The sequence below is a fragment of the Euwallacea fornicatus genome, chromosome 23 (genome assembly GCF_040115645.1).
Source record: "Euwallacea fornicatus isolate EFF26 chromosome 23, ASM4011564v1, whole genome shotgun sequence".
In the NCBI taxonomy this organism is placed as follows: Eukaryota; Metazoa; Arthropoda; class Insecta; order Coleoptera; family Curculionidae; genus Euwallacea; species Euwallacea fornicatus.
The window spans coordinates 2535116-2549033 of NC_089563.1; the positions used below are offsets into that span (position 1 = coordinate 2535116).

General features: G+C 38.2%; 2 protein-coding genes across 4 annotated transcripts in view; one reads left to right on the forward strand and one right to left on the reverse strand.

Moving 5' to 3' along the window:
• Positions 1-4941, forward strand: part of S6KL (S6 Kinase Like) — a 35488-nt gene extending 30547 nt beyond the window's left edge. The window contains exons 8-9 of the mRNA XM_066295674.1: positions 4220-4423; positions 4477-4941. Coding sequence (XP_066151771.1) covers positions 4220-4423; positions 4477-4605 — 333 coding nt within the window. The 3' untranslated portion in view covers positions 4606-4941. The remainder of the gene's footprint in view (positions 1-4219; positions 4424-4476) is intronic.
• Positions 4942-9914: 4973 nt separating this feature from the next.
• Positions 9915-13035, reverse strand: LOC136346434 (cationic amino acid transporter 4). Of its 3 annotated transcripts, none has more exons than XM_066295569.1 (12): positions 12873-13035; positions 12644-12809; positions 12345-12593; positions 12123-12290; positions 11909-12070; positions 11639-11825; positions 11292-11458; positions 11072-11243; positions 10883-11017; positions 10652-10830; positions 10437-10598; positions 9915-10380 (listed from the first exon to the last, which is right to left on the reverse strand). In XM_066295569.1, the coding sequence occupies exons 2-12, from the start codon at positions 12783-12785 to the stop codon at positions 10169-10171; spliced, it is 1935 nt and encodes a 644-aa protein (XP_066151666.1). In that variant the 5' UTR covers positions 12786-12809; positions 12873-13035; the 3' UTR covers positions 9915-10168. The 3 variants fall into 3 exon arrangements, with proteins under 3 accessions (XP_066151666.1, XP_066151664.1, XP_066151667.1); XM_066295567.1 differs by having other exon boundaries at positions 12644-12806; positions 12873-13034; XM_066295570.1 differs by having other exon boundaries at positions 12644-12800; positions 12914-13023.
• Between the last annotated feature and the right edge of the window lie 883 nt (positions 13036-13918).

A 13918-nucleotide genomic window follows, 5' to 3' on the forward strand; every position in this document is an offset into this window, starting at 1 on the left:
GCGTCGATGGCTATGTACGACGCATATGTTTTACTGGGAAAAAATGTGTTTTAGCTCTCTCAGTGGCGCGCCTCCTTCCATGTTAGAAGGTATTTTTTGAGGAAAAGCGGCTTTTCGGGAAATTACAATTATCCTTGAATTCCTGGTTCAATTCTGGAGAGAGAGTTTCTATTGAAATTTTCCCACCCGGCCCACCGGTTCTGGGTAAAAAAATTTTAATAATTTTAATGCACGTTCAGTTCGCTTATGCATTAATGTTAACTTGATGCCTACACAATAACAACTTTTGGCGTGGAAATATTCAAGATTTAACCGTACTTTTAAACAAATAGGGCAAAACGTTTATTTTATTTTAAAATTTCCGACAAAGTGTCGGTACCATTACGTTTTAATTATTAATTTAGAACGCGCATTAAAATTATTATTATTTTTTTAATTGGGAGCCGTGGCTCGGGGCGAGGCTATTCACAGGTGTCCCATTTTCGTCTAAAATATCAAATAGAACAATACTTTTTATCAATAGGTTTACCGAAGGAAATTAGCGCCGCTTTAGCTAGCCAGGACGGCGTCCAGCGGTGCCCCCTATTGACTGTACTGAAACTGACAGCGCCGGCTTGTTTGCCACATCCGAAAGTCCCCAGATACCAAATTCCAGTACCGCAGGTCAGGAGACCGTGACCATGTGAGAGAAAAATAAAAGTGGAATTTAAATTTTAACACCCCGTACATTTGCTAATATTAACCTTCGGAATACGAGATCTGACGTCAGAAATTTGCCGTTGCTCTTCACCCCACCGCTTGCGGAACAACATACACGACAAACTGACGTCATTTTTGGGCGTTCGATGGGCGATTGAAGTTGCGCGAGTTAAAACCGAAACACCCTGTATATTCTACATCTAGGAACGATACTGTCGCAGCACTGGATTGCAATGAAACCTGCAAACGTGCATCTTTCACCACAATCCCAGCAACCCAAGTTAACCTTCCTACATAACAAAAGTTTAATTACAATTAATTATCTATTCGATTACTGTCCTGCGGTTCACGCCTTTCCGTGGAGTGTGGTGCATTCAAAGCAACATTAGCAGCATGCAAATACCGCTCGTTTTATTACTTGTTAATGAACCCATGCAAGTAATATCAATAAGGAAACGTTAGTCGATCTGACATTTTACGACTTGGTTTCATTAGTGCACGTACGGAACAAGGACAAACTGTTTCTTGGCTTCTTTCCAGAATCGATGTTTCTTCGTCCAAAGAAATAATCATCCTATTTAGTCCAATCGAGAGGTATGTAGAGTGCTTATTCAATTAACAAGATTTCCTATGTATACGAATGACGGTCATGAAAGGATGTCCGAAATGAATTCGTATTGATGCCTGAGAACGATTTGTTCCTTAATTTGGACGGTACAAAAGTGATGACACCGAGGTCAACAACTGGATAAAAATTCGTTCATACACTGGGTTAGGATTTTATTACTTCAAATTGGGGGGACATGGGCCCATATGAAACGTAGAAGACTGTAGAAAGTAGGGCGCTTTGAAGAAGATTGCATCTTTGAAGTCAATTTTTTAATGGCGGCCAATCTACGAGAGCCAAAATGAGGTCATTTGCTTTTAGAGCGGTTGCGAATTTTACGACCTCGTTTCCAGGATTTTTGAATGATTCAGTCTCCGTCGGTCAAAAATACGGGAAATTTCTTTACTAGAACGTACACGCAATTGAATCCATAATATTTCCCATTAATTTGCGGTCGTTGATGATACTTACCCACTCAATCTTGTTGTGGTGCTCGAGAATATGAATCTGGCCTTGGTGCAGATGCACGTGATTTGAAAATTGCGTTGTATAATTTCGCCTATTCTTCACATTATCAACCTTGTTTTGAGGCAGTTAAGAAAGCGGTCAGGGGCAATCGCAGGGTGATGAGGCAGAAACTGCAGTTTCCCTTTCAACTTTCAAATCTTCTATGGATTTTGAGATCCACTTCGAGAGCCGGGAACTATTCTTCTTGCAGATTACCCCATGTATTTTGGCACATTTCAAAACTCCGTATCACGAGGATTAGGTCCATTCCAATACTTTTCCATAACCGTTTTTTAGATTTCGAGCCGGAAAGAACTTGTTACAAACTAGAAGTTTTGTTATCCAAAAGGGCTTTAACGGTCGTTTGTCACTTTAACCCACCAAAAGTGAAACATTTCTTGTTTGGAAAAATTACTTCTTTAATGTTGTAATGCGTGTTTCTTCACGAAAAAGTGAAAATTTCTAATTTATTTTCCATCTAAGCACCTGCAAGCTCTCGAGACCGTGAAGTGAATAAAGTACTGGCTTTTGGAAAGAAAACAGTCCAAAAATGTAATAAATGGTATAATGAAACCTAAACTAAGCCTAGCCAAATCCAGAATATGCATTTTAGCTGTTTTTCTTGTTTTATTGTACCCCACGCAGTGTATCTTATGCACTTCACGGTTCTGAAAGCTTGTAGACACTTGAATCGAAAATAATGAAAAAAACCGCAATTTTGTGTAAAGCGTCACATACTACAATATGAAAGAACACATTTTTTAAAAGAAGAAACCATTGATTTTTGGTGGGTTAAAATGACACGGACCCTTTTTGTTTTCTAAATCGCCCTGTATATTTCAAAGCGACACATCATAGGGATTGTCTCAGATACAACCATCCCCTTCTTCCTCTAAAAAGATTTAGAGCCTCAATCAAACAAATTTATCCAAAACCCGGATTTTCAGTTTCGTCATATTTCGACGGCCAAAAAGTAATTTATCCAAAAATGTTTTTTTCTGTATATTATTGAACACTTAGGGCCTTCCAGAACTTTTATACGCGTCCCGTGTGTGCTCTCGTGCAATTCTTCCATAGAATTTCAGGTAAAAATTTGAGCAACATAAAATCCTGAAAGCTAAACGATTCTCTCCCGTGTGGCAACATCGCACTTTGAAATAAATGAAAGTTGTATTGTTCCCATTATTAAATGAGTTTGTGACTTTGACAGTTTTTTTATAAATTTGTTCAACAAATCTGCAAATTATGTTAGTGATGGTTCAAGTGTTGTATAAAACTCCAGAAGATTCTTCCGCAATGTTTGGAACTTAAGAACCATCTTTTCAGAGAGCAGAGGTGAGTCAAGCAACATTAGTTAGAGGGTCGGAATGAAGAAAAAGAATGGGTTGCTAGTTCTTTCGAAAATTAACGTCAAATTAAAATCCCAGATGTAGGTTACGCTACTGAGTTACGTAGTATTCGAAAACGCTAAAAATTGGCAATTTCCAGGACTTGCCGAAGTTGATTTTCCAAATATCAGAAACCTAGACGCCTGCGCATCATGACTAAAAAAAAGAATGTTGCATTTTTCCCATTTTGACAACATCTGCGCGGATCTGGTCAAGTTCGTGCGGCGTATGCGCTGTAAATATTCGGTCATCTTGTGAGCTCTTGTTCTGAGTTTCTCTCGGTCGATCATTTAACTCGTTCTCCGTTCTCGGCCAATTTCAAACTGGGGACCTCATTAGGAAACAGGAAAATTTTGAAGAACCAAAATTCGTAATACCGAAAGGGGTTCCAACTCTCTTACGCGTCACCCTGTATTTTTCAAAACGGACTGAAGTGCGACTTTCCTATAAAAGTTTGCAAATTCTGAGGCTCGAGCGTGAAATCATAGCAATGCGTCTGAATTCTTAAACCCGACAAACAATGGCGTTTGGTCTGGTACGATTTACTATTATGGTGAAGTGAGTTTTTTCACGACTTGCCCATTGTCCCATGGCACAAGAAACTATTAATAATTCAAAAGCGGCATCTAAAATGGGTTGATGGGACTATAAAGTGCGTTCTCTATGAGACGAGCTTTTACGACCGAGGGGCCTTCGCTCCGGAGGAGAAAAACTCGGTCTTCTCAAAGGAAATGGCTACTTATAAATAGTTTCGCAATCGTAGACATAAAAATGGCCGATTTGTGTGCACATCAACTTGATTACCCACTCTGTCAGCTAACGACGAGATCAACTCGAAATGCTAATAATTTCTATCTTCAGATGGGATCAGGATCTTTTGCTACGGTGCTTTGGTCTATTAATACGACGATACTGGTTTATTTTTATTTACCAGGTAGTACTTATTAACATAATAAAGCAGGAGAATGACTCTGGTAATAAATGCCATAAAATTGAATCTCTAATTTTATTTCTTCAGAAGGTTGCCTTGGACTTGCACCCTCGCGAAGCCACTCCCAGCAAAGTGATCCTGCCCGAGGGGGTTTTTCTGGGCATCTCCTCCAAGGATCTTCTGCTCAGGCTTTTAGAGGTGCAACCCCAAAAGAGGCTTCACTCGGTGCGAGCATTGGGAACTGTGGCTTTCTTTAAGGGCTACGACATTGAAGAGGTGGGAGGAAAAAAGGTACGAAACCAGGTTGATGGTGCGTTCTCCTTAATCCAGTGTGACGTTTTCAGTGCAAGGCCAAAACTTTACTGGTCAAACACTATGGTGCGGATTATCAGAGGAGAAAGGACAAAATTTCATCCTTTGAGGACTTCGACGAGGTTCTTATTGATGACGTTCCGGCAGAGGAACGGTGCTAAATATTTTATATTAATGGCGTTTTCTAATACTTAACTATCATTTCTTTCGAGCAATATTCCGTCCGATAAATCGTGCCAATATTCTAGTTATTAAGTAACATGAGTATCTCCGGTATTATCATACCTAATTATAGTCCAAGTAATACATAATTCAATTTGCTTTATCGCGAGGCGAAATGGTTTCTTGTTAACTTACACCACAAAATTTAATAACACCTTATTGTTTAGGTATGAATAATCTGAATTAATGATGAAACTATCGCGCTGTGGTAAATGTTTGCGTTGCAATTTGCGTTTTAGGTAATCTTACAATTATATTGTTTATTACAATTATAATTTCCTGATTTATTTATCTGATTGCCCTATGGTCAGCGCGTGTTATTGATGCAGTGTAACAAGTGGTGATATGGAACTCTAGCAACGCGTCGCAAACCGAGTTGCGACCAATGGGCCCGTTCCTTCACTGCCCGAGAAATAATATTTCCTGGACTAGGCGTTTACAGGTTAAGGTTCCGTAAAAGAAAATTGCACGCCAACGTAACGCGAAGACCAACTTGCTGCACCGCTGCAAAAAATCGCCCCTCTGGCAAAGCATACGTCAGGAAAAGGCCATAAACGGTCAAGAAGATCCATCTAGCAGAAGACCTGCAAAAAGGTCTTTTCCGACACGGGAAATACGTAGGTCCCTCAGGGACAGTTCCGGGTCAGAGAAGGGTTCTTTCGATTCCGAGATTTTTAGTGGAAACACGCTTGCGGGAATCCCACACTATCCAGCAGTCAGAACATCGGATCAGCTACCTGTGGAAGATTTTTCTAGTTGCGAAAAAACCCTGACTCTGGCACATGCACACACAATACAGGAATGATATTGTACGGGTTATTTCACGTTTCGGCGTACTAATTTTAATCGCGTCTTCTAAATCCGAAAATCATCTTAATTGGCTCTCCAAATCATTATCCAAAAATGCGTTCTTCAGGAAATGCGGAATATTCGCTCCCAGATTAGCCGCTCTGCTACCACTCCTGCGCAAGTTTAATTTAAGATAATGCAGGAATAAATTTCTCCAAAATGCCTTGAGATATTCCACTGAACATTTATGGGTGTAAATAACTAGGAAAAGCGCATATTTTGCAACAAATGCGTAACTCCCTTGGCGCGCACACCGGCAGGTTACTGAAGACTTTTAAAGGACAAAATGATACGCCCCTGGCTCTTCTGAAAATAAAAATTACATTCCCTGTTCGTTATTGCGAAGAAAAAAGCTCTTCAGTTTTTTCAGTGACGCACTGTGTGCTGGTAAAAAAGTACCAATACGGTATTTATGGGAAGTTTGTAAAAAAGGTCTCAGCCCATGTTAAGGAACTTAAGCAGTCTTTGCATGAAGCGTTTTCGGAATGTAGTTCATATATCAAATTAAGGTTGTTTGCAAACGCTGGATACGTGGTTAAAATTGGCGCCTTCAAGCCTGAGCCGCTCTGTATTACTAAAAATCGTTATAACTCAGTAACTATTAAAATTAGATCAACCAGGCACTCGAAGGAAACTTATAATTAATAAAAAAAAAAGACATAAAAATTTCAGGCTCGTTCAGCCAAAACTTAATTATTATTTATGCAATAAGTACATAATGAAAGGTTTTAAGAGACGAAAGTGAAATTATAGCGATAATTGCACTAGTGCAAATTATTGCGATGGTGTCGCTAGTGCAAATTACCTCTGTCGTTTGCCCATAATCGGTTTAACGTGAGAACTGGAGACCATTGTTGAAATGCGAAATTTACAAATGAATGAAATCGTAAATGGAAAACTGTGAAATCGTAGCGGCACGCGCCGAATTGGGCAGAAACCGATTTTCCCGCCTGTGACGTGTCTAAAACGTTCCCAAAAATTTTCAAAAGACCCCGCGTCTTCGCCTTGCAAATGATAAGAGCCGTTTTTTAAGCCTCCGGGCGTGACAATGACCTCCCAACCGTTGGTCCAAGCAGCTACCGTTTTTCCTATAGCTTTTACCTCTGAGAGTATCATTGTAAAAGTTTCGTCGTTAACACGAGGACGATCCGAATGTGCCCCTTCAACTGCATTTTCGAAAGTATTCAATTCAATTCTGATCAGAATCATTATTCAAAGTAAACCAGCACCGAGTGAGTGACACCGAAAGAGCTTACACCGGCACTTAGGATCGGTAATTACGGTTTCATTAAGCAAAGCAAATTGATATAAATTATTCCTCGAAGCGCCGCAATTAAAAAAATATCTGATTCGGTCTGAGTAACTGTCAAACCCAGTGGGTTACGGCGCCAGAACCACGAGAAAATGTGGGCACCATTAAAGCTAAAAAGCTAATAAAAGCGGAGCTCCATGGCGAAATGATAATGGCACGTTTCAAGATAGGAACTATACATTGTAGAGACATCAAAGTCTTCAGAGGCGCCATTGGGACGAATCTTGGTCTTGAGCTTATCATCGATAATCTAGGTAAAGGTGCGCCTAATAGCTCATGAACGTATTATACGGAAATACCGGCAAACTAAAATTAGTCGCTATAGAAGACAAGAAGCTGCTGAATATTTATAATTTGCCTTCTACGGACTTTTTCTCCTCAGAATCTAAATTTAAGCACCATAATGATTATACAGGCTGAAGAATCCGGGCACAGGAGAACCATTTACAGACGAGATTATGCATTTGGAACGGCCAAGTGTGTTCTTAGCCGTATTTGCAACCCGTAATTTCGCTTCGTGTAATGGTGAAATGAAGATGACATTAAGTTTTTGCTGATGGTTGATGTGAACGGAAATGGTCGTTATCTGAAGAGATAAATGGGGGATTTATTTATAAATTAAAACGCCGAGGGGTACGTCTAAGAGCGTTGGTGTCGAGCCAGAGTTGGATAGACGTCACCACTATAGATTCTCAATTTTTTGCGTGGGTAAAACACCTCGTATGCGACTAACGGAGTCTGAAAGTCTTGGTTATTGATGTCTCTCAAGACTATCGCCACCAGAGTGTGGCAGAACAGACCTTGAGAAGGGAAGACGTTTCAGAGATCCGTCGCTGGTAGTATGGTTGTATTGCGAGATTTTCGAGAATCAGATACCTTCAACCGGATCAGTTTCGATGATCTAACGGCTTCTTGACCATCTCGGTCCATTTGCACGTGCGGAAATCAGTGCTCAAGTTTAAATAGTTCGATAAATCCCTTTTGCGAATTATTTTTTATATCCCGTTTGTACATGCGCAATAACAATGAATGCACGAACAAGCACAAATTTCTAATTTTGCCTCTTAGAACCCCCGTTTGCTGTCGCTATTTTTGCGTTCATCTATGCTCAAAGATAACGTACTACGTATCGAGTAGCCATCCTTTTCTGGCATAGCTGCGTTAACGAAGGCAAAAGATATAACGTACGTGTAACTGCATCGAGGGCCTACTTTACCACTTGGCAAGACCAACACCGTAGCTTCCACCTTCTCAATTCATGCAAGAAACAGAAGTAGCTATGTGATACAGAGTAGATGGCAGTGAAAAATAACTTCAGGCCATGGTATGTGGTGGCTAACAAGTGATATAACCGTAAAAATAGCGATTTTTCCTGTGCAAGCTCTCACTGAGGTCAGTTCATGGCAAACGCATATTTATGCAAAGAACTCTACTATAAGTAATTATTTGACTTCAATCAGGATTTTACAAGAAATGCAATGCCGCTTAATTATTCCTGAACCAATTAAAATAGAATATTGATAAGGCCATGATAGTAGTGGTCGTGGATTGGCATTTAATTCATGCTAAACCACTCGGTAAACTGAATTATGAAAGAATTTATTCAAATCAGATATCTGCGGCCGAGCGATGGTCAATTACCTCCTGATGTCAATTATTAGTGTTTAGACCCACGTATCTACATAATATTTAATCTGGTTTAATATACATTAAGTCATCTCGTAGGACCTTGATGATCATTTTTTTTTTTTTTTTTAATTATACAGGAGCGAGCCGTTGCAACGTTAGAAATCATCGCCAGAACCAAAAATCTAAAGAGTGTTAAAACACCTATCTACAAATTCATCAATCATACGAGTGTATCATTTCTAGGTACTCTTCTGGTAATATCTGTCGGTCCTGCACTGTTCTCTTTAGGCAACCTCTTTATAGATGGCTGAAACTTAATTGCAACTATTACTCTGTTAAACTACGTTCATACATCATATTTTACCTCAAGGTAGATTTTGCTGGTAAATAAATAAGAAACAATAATTAGCATTCATCCTCGACGTAACAGTCGTGCGAATTTGTCTATGGGCGACGGAATCTTATTAGATTCGAATCATAATTGCCAAGCTTAGGGTCAGACGTTGATCTGACAGTGATTTTATGTTCGGATGTTGATCTTCAATGATTGATATAAGTCTAGATTGAGGTGTTTTGACGTAGTACTTGGAAATTACCTACTTCGAGTTCTCAATGTCTTTTAGCAGTAATAAATTACGGAAGTATTCAGGGGCGAGGAGGCAATTTTGCGTTAACTGACTCGAGGTTTAGCAACCATTCAGTTGGAGCTATCTTAGGGACATCTTACAAATGTAGAAAATAATAATTACTGTTAAAAAGGAGTTTAACATGGTAATGACGATAATCGTTTTTTGGTCAGCTCCGGACTAGCCGGAAATGTATTCCGAAGAATGGCGGTTTAGTTGCATTTAATTAGCTAGTTGACGAGTTTGGTAAAAAAATATTATCATCGATTGAGAGGTTCTATAGATGTAATTCGTTAAGGTTCGAGGGGAAAATCCATTATATTGGATATAGACACGACAACATATTATGTATAACTTCCATTTGGAGGATTTTTGTCAAAATCACTTTAACTACGTGCCGCTAGGGTTAACCATTTTTTTTTTAATTAAAAATACTGCTTGTTGCGGTTTTGATGAGGTTTGACCAAAAACAGGGCATATTTGAAAAGGTTAACGAAATGCCATGAAACGGCGGTAGTTCTAAGGTACAGAACCAACAATCCACCTAATGTTAAAAAAAATTCGAGTAATTTCAAGATTTGAATTGTTTCATGACTAATAATCCGCTCCGGGTGCAGCAAGGAAAGAATTACCAATAACCTAGCGACAATCATGCATAATACACGTTTGGCCGAAAGCCAAAATCGATAAAGAAATGTCAAAGATATAATTGACCAAATTAAGCCAAATTTTTTGAGTCTCTTACTTTATCTGACATTCGGTTTATATCCACCAGTTGTCAAGAATGAAAGAAAATTTCTTGATATCTTGGCGAATACAATTTATTCATACTTATAGACTTTATTCTCAATATCTTTATTTCTCCATACTTCCTAACTAATATACATATTTATAATAATTATCATATAACTGTTGATTCTTAGCAGTGTTATATATATAATTATGTAATTCTCGTCAACAAATATTATTTACATTAAATAATTTTTTTTTAACATTTCTTCTAATTTTGTACCAAACACCTTTGACGTATATTTATGATGTTATCATGTAGATATCCCTAAGGGATATTTAACTCTACTAGTAGATCTAATCAGTACTATCATCGTCATCGTCGATAATTGCACTTTTATCCACTGAAGTCGCTTTTCTCTGCGTTAGGACCGCTTTCAGGTTAGTCTTCGTGGTAGACCCCCATTTCTCCTTAACAGCCTCCGAAGACGTCATTAAAATGGAATAAGAGGAGTTACCTTCTCCCTCTTTACTGTGGTGAATACCATAAAGGAAATATACCAACATACCTGAAATGTGGACATGCTTAAGTCAAGTTCGGAAATATATAATTTGCGGTTTTTACCAATTATCATCCAAACAAAAAATCGCAACCATGTTAATATATTCAAATGGACCATAAACTCAATATTGAAAAGGATACTCAGAGCTGGGACAAATGGGACTAACGGGACTTTGAAGCGAAGGTTGGCAGTGTTCTGATGGTGGGCGCAAATTACCACCAAACCTAAAATGAATTAATTGGAAATAAATTAATTTCAGTTGTGAGCAATAACTCACATCCGACCAAAATTAGTATAAAGAAAGTGGCCAAAACGACAGTCCACCAAATTATACTCTCTAACTCCCAGGTTGCCATTTGGAAAAGGGTGCATAGGGCGCAACTAAATGTTGTAAAAATGAAGACAGATCCTGTGACTACACTGCCAGGTTCGCAGTTACCGAAGATTGGTCCCAACCTAAAAAGTATGGTTTAAAGATGTCTAGGTAATGTTCAGTACGTGAACTTACCAACTGTATTGAACCCTTAAAGCCCCAGTTAAGTTGACGATTTCCGAAGCTGGTGTTGTAAGTTCAGACGTTGAGGCTGATATTTCGGAACCTGGTGTTGACACTGGTTTGCAGGCAGTGGTTTCAAAACTTGGCCTAGAAATCCAACTTCTTTTACCACTCGCTCTAAATAAACCTTAACTGCTTTACCTGTATCGCAGAATAATGACACTCGCACTTACAATGGTGTAAGCCAAAAGCGTGCCTATAGACATAAATTCAACCAATTTTTCCAAATCGAAAAGCAGAGCTATTAGAGCTGAGGTCACTCCTGATATGACCAAGTTTACTAGCGGTAGCTGAGTCTTGCTGTTGATATTTCCTGTAAAATTGTCTATGGTTGCGAGGTAGTTGAAATAGAATGGATTACCAAGAAAACCAAAAAGAAGACCATCTACTGCCATAGCGTACATACATCTCGGCAACGAAAAGAGAGACCCAAAGAGGGTGGTTGTCATTCCACATATGGCGCCTAGGGATACCACGTACTTTATCCATTGTTGTCCGACATTTGAAAAAGCGTCGGGCAAAGCAGCACTAAAAATCAAAATATAAAAGGGAAGTAACGAGATATTTCTATGTATGTTTGGAATCCTCGATAATAAAAAATATTGGTCTGGTAACATAGTATTACAGTGTTCTTTGTAGTCTTCAGCAATTGAGGAAATTCCCTTTTTCTGGCGCTTCTTTTACACTTGTCTCCATATTGTAACTAACCTTGGATTGATTTCGTAATAAGGTACTAGAAGAGTCAAAGAGGCGCTAACTAAAATATATCCAAGAGTGACAATTCCCATGGAGATAACCGTCGCCATTGGGATGGAAAATGAAGGATTCTTAGCCTCTTCTCCGGAAGTTGCTATACTATCAAAGCCCACAAATGCATAGAAACACGTAGCAGCACCTTTATCAAGAAATATTTGATAAGTTTAATCAAACCATGATTAATTCTCGAATTAGTAAAACTGATTATAATATTTTAATTACCTGCCACGACCCCTCCGAACTTATAGGGCAAAAATCCGTCCCCTTTAGACCAGTTTTCCTCGTCGGCATAATAAAAACCCATTACGACCACAATACCCATGACCGATAAATTTATTATTGTTAAGAAACTGTTAACCATCGCCGAACCTTTTACGCCTATACCTAAAAATTACATATTTCAATCAGATGTATTTTTTCAGTTACATGTAGGTACCTAAAAGAAGGGCATAAACCAAACATACAGAAAAGGCCAAAAAATCCGGATATTTCCCCAATAACTCTTCGTGCATTTCCCCAGTTATACTTATAGTGGTGTTGCTGATTATACCCCCGAAAAGGGAATCTACATAGCCACTCCATGCCCTAGCAACTGAAGCTGCACCTGAAACCAAAAATCTCTCGTCGTTGGACCGTTGATGGAAGCAGCTTTCTTTACCAATCATGTGCTCTAAAAGAATGTTCCAACCAATAACAAAAGCCCAAAACTCTCCGATGCTAATATAAGTGTAAACGTAAGCCGATCCGGCTTTCGGTACCCGGGTTCCGAATTCTGCGTAGCAGAGAGCTGAAAGGAGGCAGGCCAGTCCTGCTAAGAGGAAGGACAGGATTATTCCTGGACCTGCAATATCCTTTGCCACTGTCCCTGTGAGAACGTAGATACCTGCTCCTACCATGTGACCAACTCCTAAAGAGGAAAATGGGTGAAATTTAAATTTTGGAAAATTCGTGACTTACCGAGTAGGGTGATGTCAAAAGTGTTCAAACAACGATTCAGGGGAGTGTCCATTATGTCGGAAGGCAGCTGCTTTGAGCGATTCATTTTGGTGCAAATTCCAGACATGACGTGTTTTAGGATTATTTTTCTGGAGCCAGGCATGTTAAAGACTGTCCACTAAAACTACTTATATGGAAAGATAAAATATGTATAGTATGAGGTGGAACGATTACTACACCATCTGCTTACCCAAAAAATTAATTGACTGTGAACTAAAAAAAAATATTTACCCGAGGCTGATAGTAAAATTTAAACTATTATTTGTTAAGGAAAATCCGAAATTGTGCTGGGATTTGTGCAATATGTTTCCCCGAACCTACTGGCGATGGTAAGGAGGTTCTGGGAAAACGAATTCGGATAGGCGCATGCTTTCCGGAAAATCGATTTTCTTGTTTCGACGCTGTTTAAATATTTGAATTTATGATATCTTAATTTATTTTCTTTGGATTTTCTTCGGATAGGGGAATTGGATATGAGTAATCTGTGCGTTAAGAACAATAGTTCAATGAGGCAATCGGTTACCTTTTTTTTGTATTAGTTATGGACATTCAGAATTGTATGAACAATATGCTTTTATAGACGCAAAATAAAACACAAAGTAAAATACGTGTATAAACAATTTTAAACAAATTAGAATAATTAATCCATTTTAGTATATTCTTGATATTATGGTGAAGAAAAATTTTATTGAGATAGAGTTAAATTCTTCCTCTAAAAATATAAAATCACCAAAATTTTAAGATTTAAAAATACCAACTAAAAGTGAAAGATACAATGATAAACTTGAGTAAATTAAATCACTCAACTTGTTTGTTGAGGTAACTGAAATAAATGTAAGGACATCATAGTTTCTTAATGTTATGCTATGGTAATGTTAAAGTCATTCAATATGGACTTAGAGGTATTTAATCTTTGAGTTCTTGATTTTATGGTGACGGAAAATTGTCTAGACCACATTACATGGCTTTAACATTAGTATTGTCTAACGATTAGATATACTGTGCCTTTTAACTCCGTAATAATAATTTCATGAATTAATTAGACCTATACAATGAAATATACAAAATTCAGCTGAAAAATATAAATCATTTCATATAGTTACTTAACAGAAATAGGGAAGGAAAATGCTAATTTTAAAGACCAATAATTTCGAACTAAATCTGCTTTTATATTTTTGTGTATCTTTTCTCCTCTCTGAAATTTAATAAAACTTCAAATAATACAAAAATCAAGGT

Excerpts from the sequence above, each read along its gene's own strand:
- LOC136346434 (XM_066295569.1), bottom strand. The coding sequence starts at position 12,785 with ATGCCTGGCTCCAGAAAAATAATCCTAAAACACGTCATGTCTGGAATT. Across the intron at positions 12,071-12,122 it reads GGTTTATGCCCTTCTTTTAG|GTATAGGCGTAAAAGGTTCG; the intron begins GTACCTACATGT and ends TGTAATTTTTAG. Across the intron at positions 10,831-10,882 it reads TTAAGGGTTCAATACAGTTG|GTTGGGACCAATCTTCGGTA; the intron begins GTAAGTTCACGT and ends CATACTTTTTAG.